Source organism: Gloeophyllum trabeum (assembly GCF_000344685.1).
Source record: "Gloeophyllum trabeum ATCC 11539 unplaced genomic scaffold GLOTRscaffold_00005, whole genome shotgun sequence".
NCBI lineage: Eukaryota > Fungi > Basidiomycota > Agaricomycetes > Gloeophyllales > Gloeophyllaceae > Gloeophyllum > Gloeophyllum trabeum.
The window spans coordinates 1,275,709-1,301,299 of record NW_006920414.1 but is presented as its reverse complement, the minus strand read 5'-3'; the positions used below and the strand labels follow the sequence as shown (position 1 = coordinate 1,301,299).

Genomic DNA, 25,591 nt, shown 5'->3' with positions numbered 1-25,591 from the left:
ACTATGCCCCTACTTTGCATTGCGCCCCTTGCGTTCGTCCCGGAACAAGTGCTGTTGCCGAGGGTATATAATGTACATGCTATTCGACGGCAGAGTATACCGCCCACTCAGCCCTGGAGCGGTTCCCCAAGGAGCAGACTTTCTGTCCGCTCTCTGCTGTTTTTTTTCTCCTTTTCCAGTCTAAGTCTTCGACGGTCGCCAGGCCACGTAGATTTGGAATCACCATGATGGATAAAAGTACTCTTGCGATTGCTGTCGTTCAGCGCCAAGTTATGATTGTTCAAGGTGTGTGGCGTAGTAATCGATGTCTTCCAGTACGCTTCACTCACCAGTGTGTCGCTGACAGCCTCTCGCACGCACGGCCCTCGTGAGCAGTGGCTCGACGTGCAAACATATGCGTCTTTCGGCGATCGATTATTCCTAGCATCTACTGTGCCACACGCACGTATTTCAAGCCGTGACGTCCTTGCAATCTTCCCAGCTACCGATGTTTTCCGCGTCCCAGTAAACGGCATGCTTGAATTACCTCCACAGGCTTTTGCCGAATACCTCGAATTGAGCACTATGTGCTTCAAGCGACACGAGATGCTCTGGAGTATTCACCAGGACGAAAGGGTCAAGGAAAGGTGGTGGAAGGCTGCCTCAAGGCTGCCATTACTCCGCTCTTGCTGACTGTATCAACGTTACGGTCTTGTATTCTCTTATGTATTTTGACTTTTCACGTATCCAGCGCGCTGTATCGCTAGCCTTTCTCTCATGTTGTATGACCTATTGCCCCGAATGCATTTCAGTACCTTACACACGTGCAATCATAATGTCGTACTTGGTCCCGGTCCGGTCAAGGAAAGGTAATTGGAAATCCAATTATTTCTTTCCAGCCTGTGCACGGTAATATAGGATAGATATTGATACAGATGCGGGAAAACAACATGCAGAATGAACTGTACAGTTATGCAAGCAGACCGCTGAACGATATGACAGGTTGGAGATAAGAGACAGATCCATAATACCAATAAGTCAGGACAGAGATGGAGCCGCTATGCAGCGGGACTAGCGTCCGGATCTCTGTATACCTACAAGTAGGTCAGCATACTTCCGGATACGACCTGAAGCAGTCCTCCATACCTTCAGATCCCATATATCACCGACTTTCAGAGCTTCCGTTTGCTCGTCGTCATCGGGCAAGGGCTCTATTTGACCATCCTTGCCCACCTCAAGCTTCAGTCCCCGCTCATTTGCCAAATGGAGAAGACAAATGAAACAGAAACTTGTACTGATCTCTTCCATCTTTTCTCTAGGGTATGAACTGCGAAGATCAGAAATAACCGAGCTGAAGACCCGGGGTTCGGAAGGATCCGTTGCATGGTGGTCCTCGTCAATCTCCTACCGGCAATTATTTAACGCATACAATTCCACCGGGAGATGACAACTCACCATTGCCTCTTCGTCTTCTGCGTCTTCTTTACGGTCTGGAACGACTATATTCAAGCCTTTCCATATGTTCTCTTTCAACTTCCGGACGTCGACTCGCTTGGCCCGTTTCGCATAGTTGACGGCTTCAGGCCTGACCCGACGCGTTTGTCCTTGGGTAGCCGCTAAAAGATCCTGCTCTCCAGGCTCGACGCTAGATGCTCCTAGCCCGTCGCCGTCGTAGACGTCGTCAAAGCCTGGCCCGTCATCGAAATCATCGTGGAAGAATTGCGTATTGAACGGAATGGCGCCGCCATCTGCTGCTGTCGCCTGAAGTAAGCTCATGACTCTCAGTGTATCATTGGCTAGAACCTACTTTCGTCGGCATCATCGGCGCCTCTCCGCCCGGCGGCTTGGTCTGCAGCCGCCTGAGCCCAGAAGTTCTCGTCTACGTCTCCGTCTCCGCGGTCATTGAGTGACATATGTTGTCCGCGCATTCTCAACTGTGAGCGGCTGAGTATGTGTCTGACTCATCAGAGGATCATGAACTTACCGAGAACTCAGGCTTCAGGAATAGCGTGATCAGTTGTCGGCTAGAGAAATGCATGTCGTCTGGTAGCGTATGCTCGTCTTTCTTCTCTTCCTTCTCCTTCGCCCTCTTCCCTCGACTTCCTTTCCGCGTCGACGTTCCCCCTTTCGTGCCAGAAGTACCAGGGAGGTTGATGCCTGCACCGCGAGTAACAGGAGCAAAGAGTTCCTTTGCGCGTGTCTTGAGGTCTTTCTCTGCGGGAGTTAGGAAGTCAATCTTGAATGCTTCCTTCTTCTCCTTTCGGGGTTTGGGTGCGGCATTGTCAGTCGCTTCAGCTGCGCAGATGTTAGATAGGGGGGTCTGCTGCAATATATGAGAAGGATACTCACGTTTTCTTACCACCTTCCTGAGTTTCCAATGTTCGGGACCGGCCCAGTTCTTCAGGAACGCCTGATCAAAGTAGTCCATCATGCCGTCACCCTCAGCATCCGTCATCGCCATGATCAAGTCACGTTCATTCGGGGCGCGGCGGGGGTCAAAGGGGACAAATCCACCCTGCCGTAGTGGAACACCTTGACCACCTTCGTGGGGTATGGCGTCGCCGTCGCCAGAGTCGTTGAAGTCATCTTGCGGTATGTCACCGAGATAGTCGTCTCCGACTGCTTGCTCGCCCTGGAAGAAGTCTTCTTCACCTGGGTCTCCAATGTCCATGCGGACGTCGTCAGCAAAGCCTCCTGTCATCCCACTGCCATGATGATCGTCGTCGTCGTCATCTTCAGCGCCACCCAGCGCTGCGTGAGTGTCAAGCTTCCCGAACGCGGTGTCGTCGAACGAGAAGGAGTCTAAAGAGAATGAGAAGCCGGCCAGTGAGTGAGAGATAGCCTTGTCTTCCAGGACGTCCAAGTCGGGCAGGAATTGACCTAGAATAACAGGGTCAGTGTCATATACAGCAGCGCGTTGACGGGAATCGCCTACTTCTAAGGTAGCTCAGATCCACTTCGTCCTCGGGCTCTTGGACGTCCTCTTCTTCTTCGCCCGTCTTACCCATGGAGTCGCTTGCGTCAAAAATAACCCTCATGGCACCTTCGCTGCCCACTCCCAAGCTCAAGTGGTTCATGAGCAGACCTTGGGCACCGCCCTCATCGAAGTCAGCGCACGTCTTCTTGAAGAGGGGGTCGACGCTAAACTCCAGATCAAGTTTCTTGCTCCGCAATTGCGCTGCGTTCTTGGCCAGGGTCGACTCAGCTTTATGTGCCTTCGCACGCTTTCTTGGCTGAGAGGGATCTTGATCTGGGTTGTCGGAGTTGACCTCCTCTTCCTCCTCGACTCTCCCGTCAGTAGCAAGATTGCTCAAGAGCTTCCCTGTCTCCGTTCCAACACTGTCCACACGGCTAGTCCAGATTTTGACACAGCCATCCAAGGTGCATGACGCCCGTTGGAAATTAATGGAGTTATCGGTGTTGTTCCGGAGAAGAGACATATCATGGAAGTAATCTATCAGGGCAAAATTCCAGGAGTTGGTAGCATTGATTTTCTAAGAAATTCAAAGGATAAGTTGTTGGATGGATTATTCGACGCAGCAGATTAAACAATACGTGAAGAGAGCTCATCCGCACCCGGCAGACGGTCGCCGACATTGGGGTGGTCCTAGGGGAGAACACTCACGTTATCCGTAGCCATCTTCATCCACTCTTCGAAGTTGGAGCTCATAACATCGAGGGGGACGTTGATAGTAGGTACTTCGGTTACAGAATTCAAGGGCTGCTTTTGTCGCCCTTGCCCTGCCGCCTTTGAGGACTCTGCAGGGGCTCCCCCTGAATGTCTTTCCGAAGACGGACCGGCCTCCGCATTCTCCTCTTCAAGAAGACCATTAGCCAGCCCCCCCTTAGTGCTCTTTCTCCGTCTCCGTTTCTCTGCCATGTCATCGTTGATGTTCACGGACTTCAGGGGTCCCCTGCCGGTATCAGAGGTGAAGCTTTGGTCATTCTCGGGATTGTAGACCTCGCTGAGTCGTTTCTTGAGCTGTTGCCGCTGCGGCCTGGGGGTCTCCTGTTCAGTCTCGTCACCAGAGTCGGTATCGTCCTTGAAGAGGGGCACTTGAGGTGCCCTTGCTCGGGAGGTGCGCGTCGGGGCCATTGTGGTGAGTGTTCAACAGTGCTTGTGACCGTGACAAGTCGCGAGGCGCGTCTGATCACATGATTGAAAATCCCACGACTGACGCGTCAGAGCCTGTCAGAGCCTCCCCGGCGGGACATTCGCATCGAGCGCGATGGGCTACTCTGAGGATGGGCAACGATTTGCATGGAGTTGCATTCTGCGAAGTTGCAATGAATTAGGAAATAGGCAAGTGAATACAAGTGGGTAAGCCAGAATATCGGCAAGGCGATCGGTGAGGGGTGGCAGACTATAGTAGGTCCATTGGATGGTCCACCCCGGCTGACTCTACATTATTGTACCCATTATTATATTGGACTACGCGTCCTTGCGCCAGAGAACAGCCAACTAACATGATCACGCAGCCATCGACGAAAGCTGGGATCGCGAACGGCTATTCTCGTATGAGAGCCTCTGCAAACTAGTCAGGACAATTCACATTAACAAAGATCGGAGGCACTCACTGAAGAATTCGTATGACAGCCAACATAACGCATTACTTGGCATAAACGTTAGCACCCGTGGCGACAGGCCCCGTGCGAAACCCTTGAGCCCATCTCTTCGCAGAATAATCCGGCATGCATCCGCAATCCCTCTACACCGCCTGATCTCCGGGTCCTGCGATGATCCCTTCGTCTGCAGGAGTGTTTTGGCAACGTCCAGCGGTGTGGTCACACCAGCTGCAACTCCTCCTGCCAGACCTCCTGCAATCACATGCGTCACTGGTGAATACTCTCCCGTGGGGTTCATCAGCTTTTTCAGTTGCTCGTAAACGGTGAATTGAACGGCCGTGAAGGGTACGGTCATCATGAGTGTTGTGGGGTAGGAAACGTAAAACGCGTTGAGGCCTTCATTGCGATACACTGTAGTTGCGCAAGTCCATACGGATCGGAATTCTGACTTGTGCACCTGCATACGTTGCTTGATCACTGTAAGCAATGCATGTTGGTTGGTCGCGCAAAGCAGAAGACATCCTAGGGTTGGACGCAAAGCTCACCATCAAAGGGATTCATGAGGGCATCACTCGCTATTGTTGCTGCCGCACCGGCCAGTGCTGCACGCAGGAGGAGCAAAGATGCGAAAATCAGTTTCGAGCTCATTCCAAAGAATGCACGCGATGACGTGGAACATCAATACCGTATCCCCAGAACACTCACATGTAGATAACCACTGGTTCCCCATTCGATTCCCTCCTGTCAACTCCTTCACTGCCTCATACGTCCCAAAGTGAACTGCATGTGCGGGTCCAGCGCCCAGAATCACTGAAGACACCCCCCGCCACATCGCCCGCATCCCCTCCGTAGAAGATATTCGCGTAAACGCGTTCCCTATGCCGGAATACACGGCGCTTGGTGACGTTGCGAAAACTTGCATTCGTGTCTACGCATAACCATACCTGCTTCAGCAGGACGAAATGGAGGAAACCCGCGTCGACATACTTTGATCATATCTACAGGAAACATCACCGCATGTTCACTGATTCCAGCCTGGCATCCAAGTCAACACAATTCTGACTTGCGGTAGTTGGACAAGGCATTAAACTGCCTTCCGAGCGCATCACGTAGTCAGACCCTACTCACAAGAGCCCCCGCAGCCATATTCACCTATATTATCTATCAGTTCATAACTCGGAGGCTAGACAGCGTCTCGACCCTACCCCCAGGCCCGCGTTCGAGGGCAGTGCTTCGTATTCAACTTCGTCCGCGGTATTGAGTGACATCCCGGCAAAACCTGCGAAGTACCAGCACGAAGGACAAAAGAGCAGCCCAGCTGGATAACACCGCGCAGTCAGACTCGAGGGTTACTCAGAGCCAGATACGACTTGGCGAACGCCTGCTAGCCGTTTTCGTGCTACCACCGAAGGGCCGACGGCGCGGTAGGAGGATGATGGCAAGCGCGTTACCCCGCAAGAGACACAACGGCGGACTTCAAAGGCAGTGGATTGAGAAGCTGCGCTCGATTACGATTACAATGAATTTCTTCGGACAAGTGTAACCGACGGATGAAATTGACGACTTCGCTCGCAAACGCGTGCGGTGCACGAACATGTCCAAAAGGGACAAGGAGATCACAGAGATCGGATACCAATAGTACAGGCCTAACGAGTCTACGAATCGTGCCCAGGCGTATCTCTTACATTACGAGCTATCAGGCTGTCATTTCATGCGACCTTTTTACTAGACTTTGCCAGTCGGTCATGCTCGTCGATGTCTCTAAAGCCCACGAAAATTTCCCGTCAGCTTTACTCAGGCAGAATGGAACAGAAGACAAAGACTGACTCTGCTTCCCACGGATAATCCAACCTGCAGGAGCGAATGATAATCAGTCCGAGTCCGTGGAGGAACGAGGGAATGTTTTCTCACCAAACATCCTCAACGTTGGCGCCAACGAAGTATCTTGGGAAAAGTTGTCAGCCTTAGCATGGCTGTACGCGTATTTTTGGAAAGATAGGCACTCACTGCACGCCCTCAGGCAGCTCAGCTAATTTTGGCTTCAGCTTGTTGTGCACGACGAACACCGCAAATTCGGTTTTAGCGGCCAGTGCCTCGCGTTCAGAGGTAGGGAGCTTCTCGAGCTCCCGGTCTACGTCTTTCTTGAGTTCCGAAACAGCGTAACTATGGGAAAGTCTCCGAGTGAGTACCAGGATTGCGGGTCGGAGATGAGATATGAAGTTGCGTACTGGAGCGTTTTGCGAGAGTCGTCGACTTCGTCCTAGAAGAAACCGAGATCTAGACGTGCGTACTCAACTGTGCATGATAAGCAAACTCACCACAATAAGAGCCCTCCTTCCAAGAAGGATTTTTTGAGTCTCAGGGCCTCTACGCACGTTAGCAGTTTCTTTCACCGGAAATGCATTTGCGTACTCACAGCCACTGTGTCCGGACAACCTGGGCGCCGATCTGCTCTGCAGTCGTTCCCGGAAGGGACTCGTACAACGACAAGCCGATGGCATAAATGGGGATGTTGCGCTTCGTCGAAGCGTCTTTCAAAAATGTACGCTGGACGGACTTTAGTTTGCACGATACACAAAGATTTCGTACATACCAAGACGCGCGCAGGGAAAAAGCCTCTGTGCGGGATTCGGAGACGGTACCCATATGATCGGGTTTGGGAACTCACCCTCCACCTGTGGATACTGATGATTAGGAAAGGGGATAGAAGTCCAGAGATAATTCCGCACCGATAGCAATGAAAAGGTCCGGCTTGAATTCCGCTATTTTCTCAGCAGATGCCTTGATGAGCTTGTGGATGTCGTTGTATGTCATCGCGAGATGCTCCGGTTCAGCCATGGCGGCAGAGAAATAGAGCAAAGGTAGAAGCAGGGGTAGGCAGTAGGTACTATAAGTAAAGAGGCATCCAAAGTTTTACCATGCCATCAATCCACGATAAGATCTCAATGCGACGGCAATCATTCTGTAGGCCGAAGCAATGCATCTTCTTTTCCTTCGAGCTTCCGCCGGCGCAAAGGAGCGCCTTGCACGCGTGACGCCGTCCCCGACGTCGACCGCGCATACAACTCACATCGTAGGCAATGGCAGACAGCAACACTTCGGGTTCCCAGCATGGATTATCGAATGGCACGCCAGGTCCCTCCGTGCCTAAAGCTATCGGGAGCCTTGCGAAGAAGCAGGCAGACGTCACTAGACTCGGGACGCAGAAATTAAAATTTGTGCCCACTCTGCCCGCCAGGAGGAAGAAAGAGTACGTGTTTATCATCTGAAAGATCTGGATCCCTCACGAATAATCGATTCGCCGTAGAGGGGAAGTCAAACAAGTGAGTAGTGGCGCATACCTCTCCTGGTCGATCTCGCTAATTGCTAGATACCTATAGGAAGAAAATGTCCCGAAACCCGCTACCTCCGAACGAGGGCGGGGGCGCGGTAGGGGACGAGGCGAGGGCAGGGGAGGTGGTAGAGGAGGCGCGAGGGGGGGAGCACCCCCCGTTGAGATGACTGCTAGCGGCCCCTTTGCCATGGGCCCTGCCATGGCAGGCTCCTCTGCTCGCAGGAGCACACCCCGGTCGAACTTCACTCCCATAGTACCTCTGGGCCCTGGCCCCTCTTCTCTAGGCGCAGGACTTACCAGCTCTGCCCCGCCCGCTCTGAAGAGAGAAAAGGACAAGGATACCGACCGCGTGAAGGTGGAAGACGACGACGAGGTGTACTCTGAGCCGGACGAGGGGGTGGAGATTGTGGACATGGAAAATGTCAGGCAAATGGATTGGATGGCACCGGAGAGTTTGAGAAAGGAGAAGGACGACGCCAAGAAGAAGAAGAAGCAGGCTAAGGTGAAGAAGGAGAAGGAGGAGAGCATCAATAAGAAAGGAAAGGGTCTGTTCGCTCTTTTTTATTTGATTCATATATCCTTGTTTATTTCGGCCGTTTCTAGGTGTGGCGAGGCACGAAGAAATGGCTGTTGATGAGGAAACAGAGGCAGCCGCCGCCGAGGTCGATCTTGCCAATGCGGTCGACCTCAGCGAAAGCGAGGAAGAAGAAGAACTAGAAGACATTATCGAGGACTTTGCGCTCGAAGCCGAGCCACTAGAAGTAAATGACCCGTCCCCTTGCTCCCTGCCCATTCTTCTAACGTCTGCCGACAGGAGAGCGACGTTCGCCAGGAACGCTTGTACTTCTTCCAATTCCCAGAACCCTTCCCAACCTTCGTACCGAGGCAGCCACTACCAGATGCAGCTCCGATCGACGTGGACATGCCTGATCCCAGTACATTAACCGACGGTTCTGATGCAAAAGGTAAACGAGTATCATTCGCCAACGACACGAAGCCTCCGGCTGCTTCCCCCACTCCTGCTTCTGCTCCTGGGGCTGACGGTATCGGACTGGCACCGGACCAGAAACCAGAAGAAGTTAAACTCGACGGACAAATAGGCCAGCTCGAGATATATCAAAGCGGCGCGGTCAAAATGCGACTGGGAAATGGCATTCTCATGGACGTCACCGCGGCCACCCAGCCCTCCTTCCTTCAACATGCTGTATACCTCGACATGGACAACAAACGGTTGTGCGTGCTGGGAGAAGTGAACAAGCGCTTCGTAGTGACCCCGAACGTGGACGCGCTGCTCGACGATCTCGCCTCGATTGGCATCGCAGATGAACTGCAAATCGACGAAGAAGGGCTGTTCAAGATGGACACAGATAGCTGATGGTAATTACATCTATGGCATATGGCTTGCACACAGTCCCGCTAAGATACATTATGTACATCCTAAAACATTGTATGTCGTCGACCGTCATCATTCATCGTCGTAAATCATCGTTAGTCCCTGATGAAACCATAAACCGCCCAGCGGAAGAAGATAGTGGTCATGCAAGATGTCTATAGATCAAGATGGTCGACGAAGTTCCGCCACACTTCGTCTTGGTTCCTACTGGGCATAACACCAGGGTGAGGAGCGTACTGGTACTGTGCCTGGTGATGAGGGCCCGACCCTGCAGCACCGTAAGAAGTAGATGCTGCTTGATGAGGCGGGGGAGGCATGATAGCCTGCGAGCCATAGTTATGACTATGACCACCGGTAGACGGCCTTCTATCCATAGAGGGTCCGGGGACTTGATGATAGTCGTGATGTGCGGCGTAGCGACCAGCAGGAACCTCATAGTCCATACCCTCGTACCCTTGATAAAATCCGACCATGGAGGGATGAGTATCCCCGAACTGGTTGATAAACGGCCGGCCCATGGTACCATCGGTAATGGAATGGGAGGGAAGCGTGGGCATGTGCCCGCCTTGACTCCGTACTTCGGACTCTGGGAAATGCGGAATGGCAGCCTGACTCGAAGGCGATTGCGACGGCGATCGACTCCTCGCAATTACGGACTTGCGACCTTCCAGAACCTCTAACTCGTCCAGGCCCTGAGATGAGCGATACGGGGAACGTCTAGAGCCGTTGACTGCACCAGCGGTCACCGCTCCTGTTCGCATGGCGTGGAATGCAACATGCGCCCGTTGTCGGAGTTTGTCAAGTGTTGTCTGAGATCAGGTTAGTATATGGAACAATTGACACTGTAATGAATGGGGTTACCATGGTTGCTGGCGGTCTACAATAGCGCGATCCTTCTTCGTAGAAGGTATATGCTTGATCAAATTCCTGCAAAGCGTTCGACGCCAGTTCGCATCCTGGCGCCTCGACGATGAGAGCGCCGAGGATGATCTGTGAAACTCATTAGGATGGAGCGGTGTATTTCTCCCGAACGAGATACATACACAAGCGGAGAAGCAATTCGACCAAAAGAACCACACCCGCCCGGTCTTGGCGGGGTGTATGGAATATAACCCTCTCAAACTTGATATCAGCCGTAGGGCACTGCGATAGGCGGAGACGACCGAAGAAGCGTATTTGTGCGCAAGGGGATTAATGGAATCGTTCTTCACAGCCTGGGCGAAGTAACTGCGGTGGATGTACATGAGCACTGTGGCTATGATCAGGTTTTGTTAGGAAAGTAGCATGTAAAATACCCACTCGACTCCTTCTCGCATAGGATACAGTATTGCTGCAAAGCTCTGACGGAATCAGCGGACCAGGAACGCCCTGCTTCAGACCCTTCGACAGGTGCCTGAAGATGCGATGGTACAGGAAAAGTACGGATCTTGCGATCGAGGTCCAGCAGTGCAGAATATGACGAATGTCTGATGTTGAAGACATGATCGACTGAACCAGACAGGCAGGTAGCCGAGTATCGGAACTTCCATGCATGAACTGCATACACAGCACGAGAGCGTTAGCTTCCAGTATCTCACACGGCGAGGGTAAAAAGGAACTCATGCTCACAGCCTAGCTCCACTTCTCCCGAGACCTTAGTCGCAGGATCATTATCTTCTGGGAAGCGCGCATCTATGCTGTGTATGGTCATCGCGGGTGGCCTTCCATTGACGACAGCCTGACGGAAGCCCATTAGCCAGAGACACCAACAGCTTCGAGCAAAGGTGGCACACCGTCCACGCATCCCAAGTAAACAACTCCCAGAAAAGAACACGCCGCCGTTGAACTTCCGCAGGCTCGAGGTTCCACCCCGCACTGTCCCGTTCTGTCTGACAACGTGATTAGACTTCAACAAAGACCCACAGCGCCACCATACTCACGTAGACCAATCTACGATATTCCATAGCGTTAAGTGCGTAAATGGTCAAAATGACAGGGAACGTACGATTTGAGCAATCCGGCTACATATACCACACAAAAGCCATCTTCGTTCGTTACCACCCCGATCAGAAAGGAAGACAAAATGGACAAGCATAAACAAAGCCTGCACCGCTGTCGTACTAGCTTCGTCAAGTATAGACTTCAAAGATAGGGCTGCGCAAGCCAGAGCGTGATACTGCTCCGCGACGATGGTCGCAGACTCAATACTGTCGTCGAAAAGCGTGCCCGTTGCCAGTACCATAAAGAATACCGAAAGCCGGTGCGGATGCAATGCGTCGACATTTATTGCTGTGCCCGAGCCGTCAAAAAGGATGGCCGGCAGAATATCGCACATAAATTCGTCTTGCACAACTGGGTCATACCTGGGTGCTCGTCAGTAAGCTGATGATTATGTAGTGCAGGGGATTACGCACATCCACGCCGCATTTGCATAGTACAAATCCGCCAATCTCATGGTCTGCTCCCTCTTCGGCAGGAAAGGAATAAAGTGCTGCTTAGTGTAGGGACAGTCCCGCAGGCCGAAAGGGAAGGCATTCGCGAGCTCGGAGAGCTCATAGGGAAGACCTAGGTATTTCGGATCTTTGATCTTCCGGTGCATTTCGGCTCCTTCAGTCTGGCAAATCTAGGTTAGCTGGTGAACGTATGGCGCGACTGATACGCACTGGTAATAGAGTCTGCAGGTACTGGAGGAAGTTTGTGAGCAGGCGGAAAGGTGGGTACACAGTAGGTGTGTACCTCTGAACCAGCGGTCTCTCCGTGGTACTTCACTTGCCCGTCAGTACCTATAGATAACGAGCCGATAGCTGTCGCCACGTCCTCCGAGTCCTCCGAGTCCTGAGATGAGGGACGTTCAGACATATCCAAGGGACTGCCCGGCCCAGAAGGCATTCGCAGTAATGGATGAGGGCTTGAGCCGCTTCCGCCTTGGGCGTCGGTGAGCGCCTTCTCCAGCTCTTGAATACGGCCGGTCATTTGCTTCACTTGCTCAGACAGCCTCCGAGCATGCGCGGCTAGGACTCTGCGCCGCATGAGTATTAGAACCGGTCTGTTGGTCCATACTCACTTGTTACCCTTGGTGGCCGGCATGGCGCCGTCCGGACAAATCTTGGCGCAACCGCGACGGATACACGACTGGCAAGGGAAGACTCTAACGCGCTCGATCAGCAAATTGTCATGTACACTTTACCGCTTCACGAACCTATCGCACTTCAGCTTGGACCTGCAGCGGGATGATCATCAGGCCGCGATATCGTTCGTACGGGCGTGCGTACCTGCGACACTCTGCGCAGGAAAGGCCTCTGCGTTCGTGGCTTGGCTCACCAGAATTCATGGCAGGCTCAGTATCCGCAATTACTGGCGAGCAGTATATAAAGACGACGAGCAGGCGTCTTTAAAGGAGGGGACAAGGGGAGTCCTGCCATATTTCGTTTGGAAGGAGCATGTCAGCGCGACCATCACGTGTGGAACAGCAATAGGCAGTCGGTCTGCCTTTGGAGGAGAGCAGTATGTCAAGAACCCCGAGTGAGTCGGCGGGTTGGCATACAAGGACGCAGCCTGGGCGAAGGTCACCCTGCCGCCGGCCGATCTTCCAATTCCCGGTAGCACCCTATGCATGAGCGACACTGTCAATCGCGCCATGCGCGGTGCCGTCGACGGTTGTGGCTCTTCGTGCTTCAATACGCCCGTTCATCTGCGCAGCTGCCAGCGGCCGCGCTGACAGCACTATAACCTCGTTAAGAACAGACGAGCATCACAATAGCCTGGCCTGACGTGGGAGCAGAGAAGGATGCGTTGCACTCGGACGTTTGCGATCGAACCTTGTGGTTTCAGGAAGCAATATACATTGTATTGCAGGAGAGACGACCTTACAGAGAACCGTATACAGTTTACATTACAAACAATCAATGACAGAGACTAGACAGACTAGAGATTACACCGCCGCCAGCACGCCGAGACGAAGGACCTGAGATAACGCGTCAGCATACAGTGTTAACACGATCGACAGAGCAGAGCATGGATCAGACAAAACGAGCAGAGACCGCCAAAGCAGCCCCGCCCGAAGGTAGCTGAGAATAGTTTTCCGCATTAAATCGTGGGCCAAATGCCTCAAACATCATAGTAAAACCAGACAATAGTCTGCAGAAAGTGTAGAACGGAGACTTACCTCAAGCAGCAATAGCTTGAACACCAGTCAGATTGACATGCAAGATGCAAGACAAGGAACGCGAAAAATGCACAGAATATATAGGGCAAATCAGCCTAACACGGACAAACAACGCCACACTCGCATCGTCAGCTCGGACTGTCGCACCGCGTTATACGGACTTGCATACTCGAAACAGACAATGTCGACTCCATACCCAGATCCTTCGTCTTCGCAGCAGCCGGCACCATACTCTTATGCGTCCCCCTCTAATATGCCACCGCTGAATCAGACGGCGAACCCTGAAAATGCCCAGTATCCCATTGCATCGACTTCACAGCAGTCAACGTCTCAGCCACAAACGCGACAGGCAGCAGAGGAGGCGAGGAAAGACCGTACATTGGCTGAGTTTCTGCTCATGCTGGATGACTATGAACCTTTGGTATGTTCCGCTACCTACCGGACCGGCAGGCGAGCCTGGCAAGGCTAAGGCTCAGTAATGACCATGCTGCGTACATAGATCCCGAATGAAGTGACGGATTACTACTTGCAGCGGGTAGGGTTCGAGTGTGAAGATGTACGATTGTAAGCCCATTGTTCTGCACTTGGTACCTCGCCACTGCTGACGCTCTGTCCTCCTGACTCTGCATATCAGAAAACGGCTATTATCTCTGGCAGCACAAAAGTTTGTCTCCGACATCGCCGCTGATGCCTTCCAACATGCACGGATACGAACAAATGCTGCAGGCGGTCGGACGAGGACGAGTCAGGCGCCAGGCGCTGCTGCGCGGGTATGGGTCATCCATCATCTTACTGGGAGGCTTCAATGCTGAACCCACCTTGCCAGGATAAGGCCAGGACGACATTGACCATGGAAGACCTCAGTGCCGCCCTAGCAGAGTATGGCATCAACTCCCGGAAACCAGAGTTCTACATGTGAGGACATCTGCATTGACTGACAATAGAGAACGGGACATTATATGTGCTACCTGTACCATATATGTAATAACTTATTCATGTTTGGAGTCCATACGAGCGTCTTTGGACTAGGCTCTTTGCCACTATCGAGATGCATTCTCATGCTTTGACCCTCGCCATCGCCCTGGAGTCTGGAGATGTGGGCGCGTATTTACGCCTGCCGGCTCGCGCTCGGTTCGGGAACGTGAAGCCGGCGGTTCGATGCCGTCACGTGGACGACGCGTCGAGGTTCGATCAAATCGAACCGCGTTTGCACAGGTTCGATTCGCCCGCTAAGTATCGTCCAAGTTCACCTCCGCAGCGATCGCCTGTGATACTCTCCATTTCTATGGCCTTGCCTCAACATGGCTATGACCTATTATGACCTGCTGGGCATCCCCAAGTGCGCGACTCCTGATGAAGGTGAGGTTCTGGCTTTTGCTTTTACGTTCTGAACTGGCTGGATAGCCTCGTGTTGACGTTCAATGCTGATGACTTACGTCGATGTGCGCGTTGCCAGTCCGGTTGGGATTCAAGAGGAAAGCTCTTACCACGCACCCTGACAAGCTGAGCCCCGATGCGAGTGCTGGCGAGAGGAAGGCCGCGGAGACGAAGTTCCGGAATGTACGATAGTCCGCGTGCAAGTAGACTTCTGACATTCAGCACTGATGCACAAACAGCTCCACGAAGCCTTCGAGACGCTGAGCGATCCAATGAAGCGCAGGGTACGCTTGTTCTGGCAATTTCACTCTACTCAGTAATGATGAATGTACCGCAGGCATATGACATGCGCCTTGAAGCCGCTGCTCGGTTCCTCAGAGTGAGTGCCTCATCACTTTAGAGGCGCTCCATCACCTCTGTGTGCTGACGGACATTACAGACTGGCCGTGAACGGGAATTCGACGCTACATACGCGGAGCACCTGAAAGCCTCGGCTGAGCGTCTGAATGTCACCGTCCAGAATATAAACAAGTCGACGGAGAAGTTGGGTGGGCTGGTCGAGGACCTGCTGAAGAGCCTGCGGGAGGCAAATCCGGAGTGGGAAGCGAGGAGGCAGGAAGCATTGAGGGTGAGTCGTCGCTTGCATCTCTCCATCAGCTTATTCACCTGATCTCTTTCCAGCGGAGACAGGCGCAAGCCGCACGACCGTCCCCGACGCCGAGTCCGCAAGTATAAACAACGTTGCTGCGCAATGTATTCTTTCGTCTTCTTGATTGCTTTCATGTGATGATGTGATAGTTGGGACCTACGGTCGCCAAAATTGGACATACACACCTGACATCCGCTAGCTCCATGTTGTACCGCCATGTTGTCTGTTTCTGCCCGGGCTTATGGAATCTAGATATCACTGCACCCCTAGCGCGCTCAACCTGCTCCTCGCTATCTTGCCGACGTCCTCAACCGCCCTGTACAGCTCCCTCCTCCACTCCTCGCTACCCACCTCGACGACACCCAGAGTCTCCACGGGTGGCTGGTCAGGGCTCAGGGAATGCGAGATCCCCAAGACGTCCTCCATCTCCTCCGCGATGACAGCGCGCGACCGACCGTTGACGAAGGTGATGTAGCGTAAACCGGGGTAGCGATACTCGTAGCACTTGTTGAGGTGGGCGAGACGTGCGAGGACTTCCGACGGGGTCGGGTGCACGACGATGCCTCCCGTCTGCCCCTGCTCTTTCGCGCTGAGCGCGGATAGGCTCTTCACCTCCCCGATGCGGGGGTGCGCGGCTATGAATCTAGCTTTGAGCTCGTCTGGCCATGATCGGATTATTTCGAGTGCTGTCTCGATGAGCTGCGTGTAGGTGGTTATCGGGGAGGTGGATTTGAGGAGTGCAGATTCGAGCTGGGGTACGAGGTCGGAGGTTAGGGGCGGAGAGGGTTCGAAGAGAAGAGATAAGGCATTAGTCAGGTGCGAGGTCGGTTCAGGCGACGAGGAGACGATGAGGGAGAGCGGTGGGAGCGGTGCGTCTGTTGCCATCGGAAATTCACTCTGCGTCGTACTTGGACTGGAAGCATAAGATGGCCGGCTCTGATAATCACAAAGTAATGCATCTGCGTCATTCATGGCACTAGCGTCGTATACTCTCGGACCGACTAAAAGATACTCGACTGACATCCAGCTTGGCATAGCGATAGAGTATCAAGGGGTATCCAGACGTCATAAAATACAGGAGCCATAGTGATACAACAGTAGACATTGCCCGCAACAAACATACCGGGACGGCATGCAGCAGAATGAGATCGGAGGTGAACGAGACGATCACCTGCCCCGCAACGCGTCTCTCACTGTACTCCGCTGAGCGAGCAATGCAAGCATTTGCCACTTCTCATCCCTCACTTCCTTATCCTTCAAGACCTCGTCCTCCACGAAACTCTCGTTATCTCCTGTCGCCAGCTTCATTGCAGCCGCCGACTTGTTGGGGAGGACGAACGGCGAAATTGTGAAGAGGGAGTCGAACGCGGGCGCGGTGAGGAGGCTGGAATGCGTGCGAGGCTGAGTGGGTGCGATGGAGGTCACTGCGTGAGAGGTAGAGGTGAGAGACAACGCTTGCGTGACGAGCTGCTTCAGCTTCGCCTGGTCAAACGTGTAAACCACGATACAGAGCAACTCTAAGCAATCATGAGACGTACCTCGAAGGCAAGCATCATGAGAGACGCGACGGTTTTGGAAGGCTGGCCCAGGTTATGTTGCGCACATATGAGATTGAGTCTGTCGGATATGTGCTGTAGAGTAGGCCCTCGCGTGACGGACGCGAGGTGAAGTGGGAGACGACTTCCAGGCGGCTCTGTGGCATCGCTTGAGGAAACCTGCATGGAACATGGAGGTAACCAAGCTTACCTCCACGCTCTGGTAGGAGCATTACGCCTCTCTCTTTCGCAATCTCGTCCTTCTCTTTCCGCGGGCGGTGTTCAGATGCCAACGCCACTGCCTCCAATCCACGGAGTCGCTCTCGCTCGCGTCTCCCTAGACCGATCGTCCATTTCTTCAGTCGGGACGATCTGAGCGTGTCGGCAGAGTCGGGCCCTTGATAAGGTAATGTACGTCTGCGTTTACGCGGGGGCGGCTTGGGGACTTCTGGTGGAGGTGTGGGTGGAGTCTGGTGAGAGGTGGTATCAAACAAAGAGATGATCAGAGCATTATGAAGCTGCACTGTGTCGCGCAGTTGTCAAAACTCGGATGGAGGATCGAACAAGGAGCGAACCTAGTGCCACACTATCCAGACACTTGCGGACCAATTCGTCAAATTCAACTCTGGATATTTCACCCTTCATGTAACTGCGAAATGTATCCCAATACTGCGGATTCCGCGAGCCCAATGCATCCGTCAACTGGCGCTTTATTGTAGGCGTCGACGAGAGCGACATGGCGGTCGGGTGCAAGCCACAGTTGCTTTAGCCACAGTGAGCACAGCTGTGCCAGGTATGGTGAAAGACAAGGGGTGGACACCGGGAGAAGCCGAGACCGCATGAAGGGGGGAGGGGGGGGTCTCGAGGGCCTTAACAGGAATTTATTAAAAATAGATTTGGCTCTGTGACAGCCCTGATGGCAGAGATACGGTACAGGTGGTACTAAAATTGCTTGCTAGTGAGGGTTACAGGGCTATATTAGCCAGGACAACCTCGCCTTGGCCAGTGCACGGAAGAAAACATAAAGCGTGACAACATAGAGTGTGACAATAAAGTGACGTGTGGGAGCACTGAAAGATGACTAAGCAAACCCTAACCTGGATGTGCCTGGAATCTACCTTCCCGATATGGTACCGTGGGATGCTCCCACGGGGGGGAGGGGGGGGCCTCTGGGACCTTAGCAGGATTTCCTATCATGCGGTCTAAAATTTTATTATTGTCCACCCCTTGGTGAAAGATGAAGCTTCCAGCGCTAAGTCCCGCGCTTCGTTTGTCACGCCCCACGACAACCCAGTCACCCCAGCCACGATATGTCCCTCTAACGCACGACCTCCATCTACCCTTCCGGTTCTCTTCTTTCTTTCCATTCCATTGCTTTTTACATTCAGGACCACTGCATCTCGTCTGCGATGAACCCAGAGGCGCCCGTCTTCCGTCCGTCGACCTCAAAGCCGCGCGGTGTGTGCAAGTACTATAACGCACCCCGCGGGTGCTTTGCAGGAGATAAGTGCAAGTTCTTGCACGGCGAGACGGAGACGATAACGCCCTACGATCGGAGCAAGACGTGTTCTTACTATGCCGCTGGTAAGCGCTTACGATTTCAATGCGGTCGTCGACGATCTCACGAGGTACATGTAGGGTACTGCCGCCGAGGCGACCAGTGCTGGTTCAGGCATGTTCTGCCTGACAAGGTCAAAGCTCCCGAGCAGGCTGAAGGCTCCACTACGGCTGATTCACAAGATGCGGTAGAGTTCGAGGACGTCTGCTCGATCTGCTACGAGAAGCCTATCACGTACGGCCTGCTCGTGGGCTGCAGCCATGTCTTCTGCGTCAAGGTAAGCCAATACGAAATTGATTGGTACGTCAGAAGTACCTACGCATATAATTATCACAGTGTATTCGCGAATGGCGAGATGCCCGCGAAAAGTCAAACGAGACTGTCACCTCTGGCGCGATCAAGAAATGCCCATACTGTCGAGTTGAATCTCGTTTCATCACACCGTCGAGCGTGTACTATCCGGAAGGACATCCAGGTAAAGAGCACGCGATCCAGAAGTATAAGGAGAGCATGGCGAGGGTCCCTTGCCGGTATGTTTCTCTACCTACTGACTGCATTAACACGCAGCTGACCTAGGTATCTCCTAGCTATTTCCAGAAGTCGCCGGCCAGCGATAGGTTTTGTCCATTCGGACGGGACTGCTTCTATCAGCACCAGAACGATGACGGGTCTCCGTATGTCTTTGACAAAGGCGTCGCGCACTACCTTCCTGTAAGTCCGCTAAATATCTACAAGGTCTATCTATAACGTATTACTGCATATATGCATCAGATTTACAAGCGGCGTATGCGGCGAGAGGCGAGTTCCTCGACATGGAGATCTGCTGATACTTGGGAGGAGATAAGCGCGACCATCCAAGCCATTAGTGACAGCATACCGCAGTTAATCTGGCAGAATGCTGGCAGCGACGACGATAGTGACCACGAGGACGAAGATGAGGAGCGCGATGTGGCCAGAGTAAATGTGGAGACGCTCGAAAGACTTGTGCGCATTCAGTTGCTATCATTACTCACTACACCCACTGATGTCTTGACTGCTGCCTCAGGCCAGTCGTGTTCTCGCTAGTCTGACGGCTATGGAGAGTATCGCGCAAGCTGCTAGAGTCCGACTCGACGACGATGACGAGCAGGCGCACCCTACTGAGACATCTCTCGCGCAGTTCATAAGAGAAGCGGCAGGCGAGTCGGAACCAAGCTCGGCATCCAGGCCGATGTCCGATTCGACGAGCTTGGCAGCATCGTCGGCCCTGGACACTCGTGAAGATACGTCGGGATTTCCGAGCTTCAGCTCGAATGACATCGATCTAGAGGAAGATGAGAGCTACTATACGTCGGACGGAAGCGAGGGGCGGGAGGGCTCTGAGGACGCTCAAGAGGATTATCAGCACCTTGAGCTCGACGATGCATTCAGCGTGACTGACAATCTGGCGAACGCGCTCAGGGAGTCACTACAGGCGGAGGACTTGAACGAGTTTGTGCGTCAAGTCGCGTCTTTAGGGTCGCCCGAGCGTTCGCCAGCATTGTCGTCTATCTCGGAACCTCGAGAAGACCCCACGGCGCCGACAGCAAGCAGTACAGACGCGGAGCACGTCCCTGCAGAGCAAGCTGTTGTCGGTGACCCAGCTGGGACAGATAGCAGTGCGAGCATTCAATCTTTCCAAGCTGAAGCAGGGTTAGGCCCCCCATCTCGTCCCGAGATTCAGTTCAATGCGAAGCCTACCTTCGTGAGTGATGGGAGGGGCAGAGTTGTCTGGAGTAACTCCACGCGTGGGAGGTCTGGTAGAGACAGAGGGTGCTAGAGTGATGTCGGAGAAGTGTGTACCATGTAGAGAGCCAAACCCGAAGCGTGACTGACTGTACAATATAATATGAGCTGGGTCGTTCCTTTGTTATACCTCTGAGCCACTGGTAGGAAGTGTGGCAGTGCACTTGCGAACGCGTGACCTGGCGTAGTGGAACAGAAAAGGCAAGAGCTTTAGATCATAACATGTGTAAACAGGCGCCCACAGGCTCATATATTTTGGAACTTGGACCACAACACGGTAGCCGGTTGCCTCCAGTGGCGATCGCTGCCACAGTCTTTCGTCGATTTGGCACTCCAAAGCTCGTCCGGCCTACTGAGTACTGGACGTCTATCACTGCAGCAAGACGGACTTACACGCATAGTGGCGTATACTCGTGCGTTACTCGAAGCCAATTATGACTCTTGAGGCGATTGACGTGCACCCATAATCTAGAAGATGGATGCTGTAGAAAAGGCCAATCTCGAGAGACAGAAGCGATGGTACGCATGGCATATCTTTGACAGGTTAGGACATGTGATGCAATGACAGACAGGGCAAAGGAGAGGAAAGTCGGCGAGGGTACATATGCCGTGGTGTATCAAGGTATGCACGCCGACTGAATACATGTGTAGTTGCATGCTCTGACGGATCTTACAAGGCCGGGAAGTTGGGACGGGTCGGAAAGTGGCCATAAAGAAGATCAAAGTCGGAGCCATGAAGGATGGCCTGGACATGTCCGCCATCCGTGAAGTAAAGTATCTGCGAGAACTAGAACACCAAAATGTTATTTCGGTGAGTGCTTTCCCCCTGCTTCTCATTTTCCAAGCAGTTAACCATTGTTTGTCACTAGCTGCTAGACGTCTTCTCCTCCAAAACCAACCTTAACCTGGTCCTGGAATGGTTAGAGACTGACCTAGAGATGATCATTAAAAACCACTCTCTCGTCTTCCTTCCAGCGGACATCAAAAGCTGGATCGCTATGACCCTACGCGGCCTCGAATTCTGCCATAGGAACTTCATTCTCCATCGAGTACGCATCTCTGGTGTAGCAGAATGACTCCCTCTAACCTAGGTCACAGGATCTGAAACCCAACAACTTGCTTATCGCTGCTGATGGACAACTAAAGATTGCCGACTTCGGTCTCGCAAGAGACTTTGCCGATCCTGGTTACAAGATGACTTGTCAAGTCATCACCCGGTGTGGATTTAACGACTCGGTTTCTAGGCCGTCGCTAACATGTGGTACAGATGGTACCGACCACCTGAGCTCCTCTTCGGATGCCGGTACTACAGCACCGCTGTCGACATGTGGTCAGTTGGGTGCATTTTCGCCGAATTGATGCTTCGTACCCCCTATCTTCCTGGAGAGAGTGATATGGATCAATTGAAGACCATATTCCGGGCTCTCGGCACTCCAACAGAGGAAGAGTGGCCGGTACGGATATTTCACTGAACTCCTGGCTCAGATTGTTGACCTGAGCGCATTAGGGTCACACAAAACTGCCCGATTACGTTCCCGTAGGCCAGTTCACAAAATCTTCTATGAGGGACCTTTTCACGGCTGCTACTGCCGACTGCTTGAACCTGCTGAGCAAGTTCTTCATTTACGAACCCCGCAAGCGCATCAGTGCCAGAGACGTCAGTCCCATCCTTTATGAATGATCCTAACCATCATCTGACCATTCGCTATATACTAGGCGTTGCATCATCCGTATTTCTTCGCCCTCCCTAATCCAACCCATCCTTCGAAGTTACCAAAGATCAGCACGCAGCCGTCGTCGCGTACTTTGGAAGAGGTTGACGGGAATGTCGACCTCGACTCGCCAGGACCGGCGGTGAAGGCACCAGCACCCGTACCAAACAGGCTAAAACGGAAACTCTCGTCGGTCAGCAGCAACCAAGACGGGCGTGAAACGTACGCCCGGCGGCTCGATTTCTCTCAGTAGGCAGACTAGAGAAGGGTTCAAGCAAACTGCTTGATGGATCCTTGATTCGTGACAGAGCCCTGTAACTACTAGACAAGAGTCGGACAGTTATGTACAGTATCTGGATGTTGTAAGACTAGCGGCGAAATTGTAGGGAAGTAAAAAATACATTATGGCAAAACAGACGGATATTGCAACGACGAGAAAAAAATGAGGAAGTGTACGCAACTCAACATTCCACACGGTGATTGTCCAGCATTTGAGATATATGCAATGTATTGCTGCCGCCTAGGCATGGTCATGGCCGAGGCTCTTCGCAGACGACGCACTTCTCTGCAGTGGCTGGACTAACACACATGCAAGTGGAACATGTCCACTTTGCACCGCTTGCAGCTGCAGGTGCCTTGACACCCGCGGCGGCCCAATTGAACCCAGTGGCGGGCGCAGGCGCTCCTGCTGGTGCGGTTGCTGGCTGAGTCGTCAAATCGTAGTTTGGTAGAGCGGACTCTGGCAAAGCCAATGCATCCTCCTTGGCTTTCGAGTGGGTTACCGCTGATGGCGGTGACAGGGTGAACGTGAACACAGGCAGCAGCTCCACTTTCAACTCAATCGCAGCTCTCTTAGGACTTTTGACCTCCTCTGCAAGACTGAATGCTGGCAGAAGAGTACCCTGAGGGCGAGGCCCTGCAATATGCGATGAACTAGAGGCAACTGGGGGAGCTGCCTTGGTGGCACCGGACAGGCTGGCAGAGGGGGTAACAGTCGACCCAGTCACGGGGGCTGCAGGCGCAGCGGGGCCGTACGTCGTGGGCATAGGTAGTGAAGTAGGCGCGGCCAGAGGGCTGCCATTGGTGGACGACGCCGAGCTCTCCCCATCGCTCTCAGGGTGGTAACTATATCGTAATCTCGAAGGCGCTTTCGGCGCGGTAGACTTGATGCTAAAGGCCGACCGTAGCGGGGGAGCACGGGTGCCGTTCAAGCCAACAGGATTGCTGGTAGTAGCAGTAGTGGGAGGGTTCGACTTCGGAGGACTGGGGCGGCGGCTCGACTCGGCTGGCTCCACAACCTCAGAAGGCTGCGTGTAAGACGGGCCGGATGCTTTGGCAGATGTCTCTTGGTCGTCGTCATCGTCAATCTCCACTATCTCTGGATCCTGGGTCGTGCCGCGTGGTGGTTCGCGAGAAGCAGATTCTTTCCTCTGCTTCTTCGCTGCGGGACCTTCATCATCGGGAACTTCCTCGACCGTCGGAGCAGATTTCTTGGCTTCAGCAGGCGGCGGTGAAGGTGACTTCAATAAGCGTTGGCTCCTGCGAGGGGAGGAAGGCGCCGCTGCCGAAGTGAATGGTGCGGGTTCCTTCGACTGAGTCTTCGACGGGGACTTCTCTAATAGCTCAGGAGGAGGCCGAGCACGCTTGCTCCCCTGGCGAAAATATTAGTTGTTGGCAAGCGTAACAAAAGGGGCACGCGTACCTTAGGTACTGTTGCTTCAATAATGGACTGCGCGGACAGCTTCTTTACCTGTGCTTGTTTCTGTTTCTGTGTCTCTGCCTCTTTCTCCCTCTCTTGCTGCTTCTCCTTCTCTTTTTCCTCCCGCTCCTTGGCTGCCGCAGACCTGGTCTTCCGGGCGGGTATGGTAGACCTCTTGATGCGCCGCATGGGTGAAGGCATCATTTGCTGATAGGGATTGGCGATGTCGGGCTTTTTGGGAGCTGTATTTTCACGAACCAACTCTTGCATAAAAGCAGCAGCCCTCGTCTGTCCTCTCGCAGGTGGCGCCGGGGGTGACGGAGGGTCTTCCCCACTCCACGCCTGGCGCAAAGGTGACGGTCTCACGGGAGTAGAAGGCTTATGAGAGACACCAGACGATGCATGGATGCGTGGCAGAGAACTCGTGCCATTCATGTTAGGTTCTGCGGACGTCCCATTAATACCCGGAGTTATACCGTTGCTGGGTGGCGAAGGATTCTGGTTATGTGACGTGGGTTGTGATGAACCCTGGCGGGGGGCAGCAGTTGTCGGAGAGGTGGTAACAGGTTGCGCTGAAGAGGTCTCCGCTTCTGAGCCAACACGACGCCTCTTAGTATCTGTTGTGAGCATCCTCGGAGGTGATAACTTAATTCTGGACGAAGATGAGCGCGGCTGCCCGAAACCAGGTGAATGATACCGTTGTCGTGGTCGAGCACTACCGGCTCCCTGCCACTTGTAGACGCCGTTAGGATTCTTGCTAAGCATTCGCCCTTGCCTGGATGTTGAGGGCGTAGTGCCATTTGGCAAAGGAACGCTCGTCGCTCGAGACGGGCTTCGACTTTGAAACCGGAAGGGCTCCGGCTCAGTGTCATCTACAGCTCGTTCAGAAGATTTTCCTTGATTTGAGATACGAATGTGACATACCTGAAGTTTCTTCCTTCAACAGCGATACAAGGCCAGCGATCTCAACAGGGTTGAGTTTCCGGCCTTTGGACTCTTGTAGATACTGCATAACTTTAGCTTTGTTCGGACTCGGCGGGCCGTCAGATTCGGGGAGTACAGCACCATCGATCGCCCCTGGTGCTGACGACGAGGATGCACCAATATGAGAGAAATCGAACTGAGGTGGTACTGAATTACGGTGCAATGTTGCTTGGGGCGGCGTTCCCTGCAGTTCTGGCCGTTGCGCAAAAGAACGGCGGGGACTGAAGTCGAATCGTCGTGGCTGTTGCGGAGGTCTGGGAAGAGCGTCGAGCGTGATAGTTGGAGGCTACCAAGTGTGCGTTATAGTGGAGACGCGAGGAATGGACGGGTCTCTCTTACGTTCTGTCTGGCTGGCGCGGTATTCTGAGGCGCATCAGGCGAAACCATACTCGTGGACGGGCCTTCCGCTGCCAGAGCTTCCTCGTCTTCCCCTGCCTCCTCTCCTCCTGCATCCTCCACTTCATCTTCTGGCTCACCTATCGGTGCATCCTCTGGTTCGTCCTCTGGCTCCTCTGATTCCCGCGTAAAAGTGCGCAGGGGGTTGAGATAACTTAAGAGACCCGAGATACTCCAAGCCTGTGGCGGAAAGTCAGCAGTAGCTCATACCACATGGAATTGACGGGCGTCACCGATTTCTTCGCGTGAGGCCGCGCATAGGGCGACGATCTGTCGTTTCGGAGAATGCTACGCCTGTTATTCCGTACCGCGCTCATAGTTGTAGTTGAAGGAACAGAAACGGCTTCGCGGCACGCGTCTTATGGGCGCCGTAGCTGAGACACGAGGATTGTTGTGGCCACAAGTTGACCGTTGCAGAGGCCAGTGCGCCACAGGCTTAGGGCAGGCCTATGCGCAACCTGCCCTAAACAGACGTGCTCGCTGTTTCCCGCGTTGGCCTCC

The 25,591-nt window shown here is 53.4% G+C and overlaps 13 protein-coding genes across 13 annotated transcripts; 6 read left to right on the top strand and 7 right to left on the bottom strand.

Moving 5' to 3' along the window:
* Positions 1 to 224: 224 nt before the first annotated feature.
* Positions 225 to 672, top strand: GLOTRDRAFT_40340 (uncharacterized protein; the record flags this gene model as incomplete). Its single annotated transcript, XM_007866641.1, has 2 exons — positions 225 to 285; positions 347 to 672. 2 exons carry the CDS (start codon positions 225 to 227, stop codon positions 670 to 672), a joined length of 387 nt encoding a protein of 128 aa, XP_007864832.1.
* Positions 673 to 874: 202 nt separating this feature from the next.
* Positions 875 to 4,090, bottom strand: GLOTRDRAFT_59717 (barren). Its single transcript, XM_007866992.1, has 8 exons — positions 3,605 to 4,090; positions 2,915 to 3,473; positions 2,329 to 2,859; positions 1,964 to 2,274; positions 1,787 to 1,913; positions 1,435 to 1,727; positions 1,126 to 1,383; positions 875 to 1,073 (listed from the first exon to the last, which is right to left on the bottom strand). The coding sequence occupies exons 1-8, from the start codon at positions 4,073 to 4,075 to the stop codon at positions 1,038 to 1,040; spliced, it is 2,586 nt and encodes an 861-aa protein (XP_007865183.1). The 5' UTR covers positions 4,076 to 4,090; the 3' UTR covers positions 875 to 1,037.
* A 132-nt stretch (positions 4,091 to 4,222) lies between these two features.
* GLOTRDRAFT_110805 (mitochondrial carrier) lies at positions 4,223 to 6,034 on the bottom strand. The gene is made up of 7 exons (XM_007866991.1): positions 5,751 to 6,034; positions 5,674 to 5,697; positions 5,533 to 5,580; positions 5,251 to 5,473; positions 5,091 to 5,147; positions 4,558 to 5,022; positions 4,223 to 4,507 (listed from the first exon to the last, which is right to left on the bottom strand). The coding sequence occupies exons 1-7, from the start codon at positions 5,811 to 5,813 to the stop codon at positions 4,488 to 4,490; spliced, it is 900 nt and encodes a 299-aa protein (XP_007865182.1). The 5' UTR covers positions 5,814 to 6,034; the 3' UTR covers positions 4,223 to 4,487.
* On the bottom strand, positions 6,033 to 7,433 carry GLOTRDRAFT_99648 (PRTase-like protein). The gene is made up of 9 exons (XM_007866990.1): positions 7,275 to 7,433; positions 7,139 to 7,161; positions 6,962 to 7,092; positions 6,864 to 6,912; positions 6,774 to 6,805; positions 6,553 to 6,708; positions 6,457 to 6,489; positions 6,373 to 6,396; positions 6,033 to 6,306 (listed from the first exon to the last, which is right to left on the bottom strand). The coding sequence occupies exons 1-9, from the start codon at positions 7,381 to 7,383 to the stop codon at positions 6,255 to 6,257; spliced, it is 609 nt and encodes a 202-aa protein (XP_007865181.1). The 5' UTR covers positions 7,384 to 7,433; the 3' UTR covers positions 6,033 to 6,254.
* Positions 7,434 to 7,573: 140 nt separating this feature from the next.
* Positions 7,574 to 9,377, top strand: GLOTRDRAFT_59707 (uncharacterized protein). The gene is made up of 5 exons (XM_007866989.1): positions 7,574 to 7,795; positions 7,853 to 7,868; positions 7,926 to 8,381; positions 8,518 to 8,640; positions 8,694 to 9,377. The coding sequence occupies exons 1-5, from the start codon at positions 7,626 to 7,628 to the stop codon at positions 9,252 to 9,254; spliced, it is 1,326 nt and encodes a 441-aa protein (XP_007865180.1). The 5' UTR covers positions 7,574 to 7,625; the 3' UTR covers positions 9,255 to 9,377.
* A 50-nt stretch (positions 9,378 to 9,427) lies between these two features.
* GLOTRDRAFT_39370 (uncharacterized protein) lies at positions 9,428 to 12,110 on the bottom strand (the record flags this gene model as incomplete). Its single annotated transcript, XM_007866577.1, has 9 exons — positions 9,428 to 10,081; positions 10,134 to 10,262; positions 10,316 to 10,521; positions 10,572 to 10,808; positions 10,881 to 10,989; positions 11,045 to 11,136; positions 11,253 to 11,614; positions 11,666 to 11,865; positions 11,988 to 12,110. 9 exons carry the CDS (start codon positions 12,108 to 12,110, stop codon positions 9,428 to 9,430), a joined length of 2,112 nt encoding a protein of 703 aa, XP_007864768.1.
* Positions 12,111 to 13,669: 1,559 nt separating this feature from the next.
* Positions 13,670 to 14,335, top strand: GLOTRDRAFT_40658 (transcription initiation factor IID, TAF10 subunit; the record flags this gene model as incomplete). Its single annotated transcript, XM_007866662.1, has 4 exons — positions 13,670 to 13,837; positions 13,916 to 13,980; positions 14,051 to 14,186; positions 14,243 to 14,335. 4 exons carry the CDS (start codon positions 13,670 to 13,672, stop codon positions 14,333 to 14,335), a joined length of 462 nt encoding a protein of 153 aa, XP_007864853.1.
* A 294-nt stretch (positions 14,336 to 14,629) lies between these two features.
* On the top strand, positions 14,630 to 15,657 carry GLOTRDRAFT_115700 (DnaJ-domain-containing protein). Its single transcript, XM_007866988.1, has 6 exons — positions 14,630 to 14,775; positions 14,873 to 14,976; positions 15,033 to 15,077; positions 15,131 to 15,172; positions 15,233 to 15,421; positions 15,475 to 15,657. Exons 1-6 carry the CDS (start codon positions 14,718 to 14,720, stop codon positions 15,526 to 15,528), a joined length of 492 nt encoding a protein of 163 aa, XP_007865179.1. The 5' UTR covers positions 14,630 to 14,717; the 3' UTR covers positions 15,529 to 15,657.
* GLOTRDRAFT_110800 (uncharacterized protein) lies at positions 15,654 to 16,371 on the bottom strand. The gene has a single exon (XM_007866987.1). It carries the CDS (start codon positions 16,325 to 16,327, stop codon positions 15,698 to 15,700), a length of 630 nt encoding a protein of 209 aa, XP_007865178.1. The 5' UTR covers positions 16,328 to 16,371; the 3' UTR covers positions 15,654 to 15,697.
* Positions 16,372 to 16,453: 82 nt separating this feature from the next.
* GLOTRDRAFT_75118 (uncharacterized protein) lies at positions 16,454 to 17,715 on the bottom strand (the record flags this gene model as incomplete). The annotated part of the gene is made up of 4 exons (XM_007866986.1): positions 16,454 to 16,924; positions 16,981 to 17,135; positions 17,189 to 17,500; positions 17,553 to 17,715. The coding sequence occupies 4 exons, from the start codon at positions 17,713 to 17,715 to the stop codon at positions 16,610 to 16,612; spliced, it is 945 nt and encodes a 314-aa protein (XP_007865177.1). The 3' UTR covers positions 16,454 to 16,609.
* Positions 17,716 to 18,260: 545 nt separating this feature from the next.
* Positions 18,261 to 20,415, top strand: GLOTRDRAFT_115698 (uncharacterized protein). The gene is made up of 6 exons (XM_007866985.1): positions 18,261 to 18,561; positions 18,616 to 18,812; positions 18,872 to 19,065; positions 19,123 to 19,246; positions 19,307 to 19,519; positions 19,581 to 20,415. Exons 1-6 carry the CDS (start codon positions 18,387 to 18,389, stop codon positions 20,331 to 20,333), a joined length of 1,656 nt encoding a protein of 551 aa, XP_007865176.1. The 5' UTR covers positions 18,261 to 18,386; the 3' UTR covers positions 20,334 to 20,415.
* A 203-nt stretch (positions 20,416 to 20,618) lies between these two features.
* GLOTRDRAFT_59698 (Pkinase-domain-containing protein) lies at positions 20,619 to 22,658 on the top strand. Its single transcript, XM_007866984.1, has 9 exons — positions 20,619 to 20,712; positions 20,772 to 20,818; positions 20,872 to 20,921; positions 20,977 to 21,110; positions 21,169 to 21,348; positions 21,398 to 21,516; positions 21,567 to 21,753; positions 21,807 to 21,956; positions 22,016 to 22,658. The coding sequence occupies exons 2-9, from the start codon at positions 20,775 to 20,777 to the stop codon at positions 22,262 to 22,264; spliced, it is 1,113 nt and encodes a 370-aa protein (XP_007865175.1). The 5' UTR covers positions 20,619 to 20,712; positions 20,772 to 20,774; the 3' UTR covers positions 22,265 to 22,658.
* On the bottom strand, positions 22,542 to 25,407 carry GLOTRDRAFT_120932 (uncharacterized protein; the record flags this gene model as incomplete). Its single annotated transcript, XM_007866983.1, has 5 exons — positions 22,542 to 23,663; positions 23,714 to 24,582; positions 24,635 to 24,980; positions 25,034 to 25,270; positions 25,324 to 25,407. The coding sequence occupies 5 exons, from the start codon at positions 25,405 to 25,407 to the stop codon at positions 22,542 to 22,544; spliced, it is 2,658 nt and encodes an 885-aa protein (XP_007865174.1).
* Between the last annotated feature and the right edge of the window lie 184 nt (positions 25,408 to 25,591).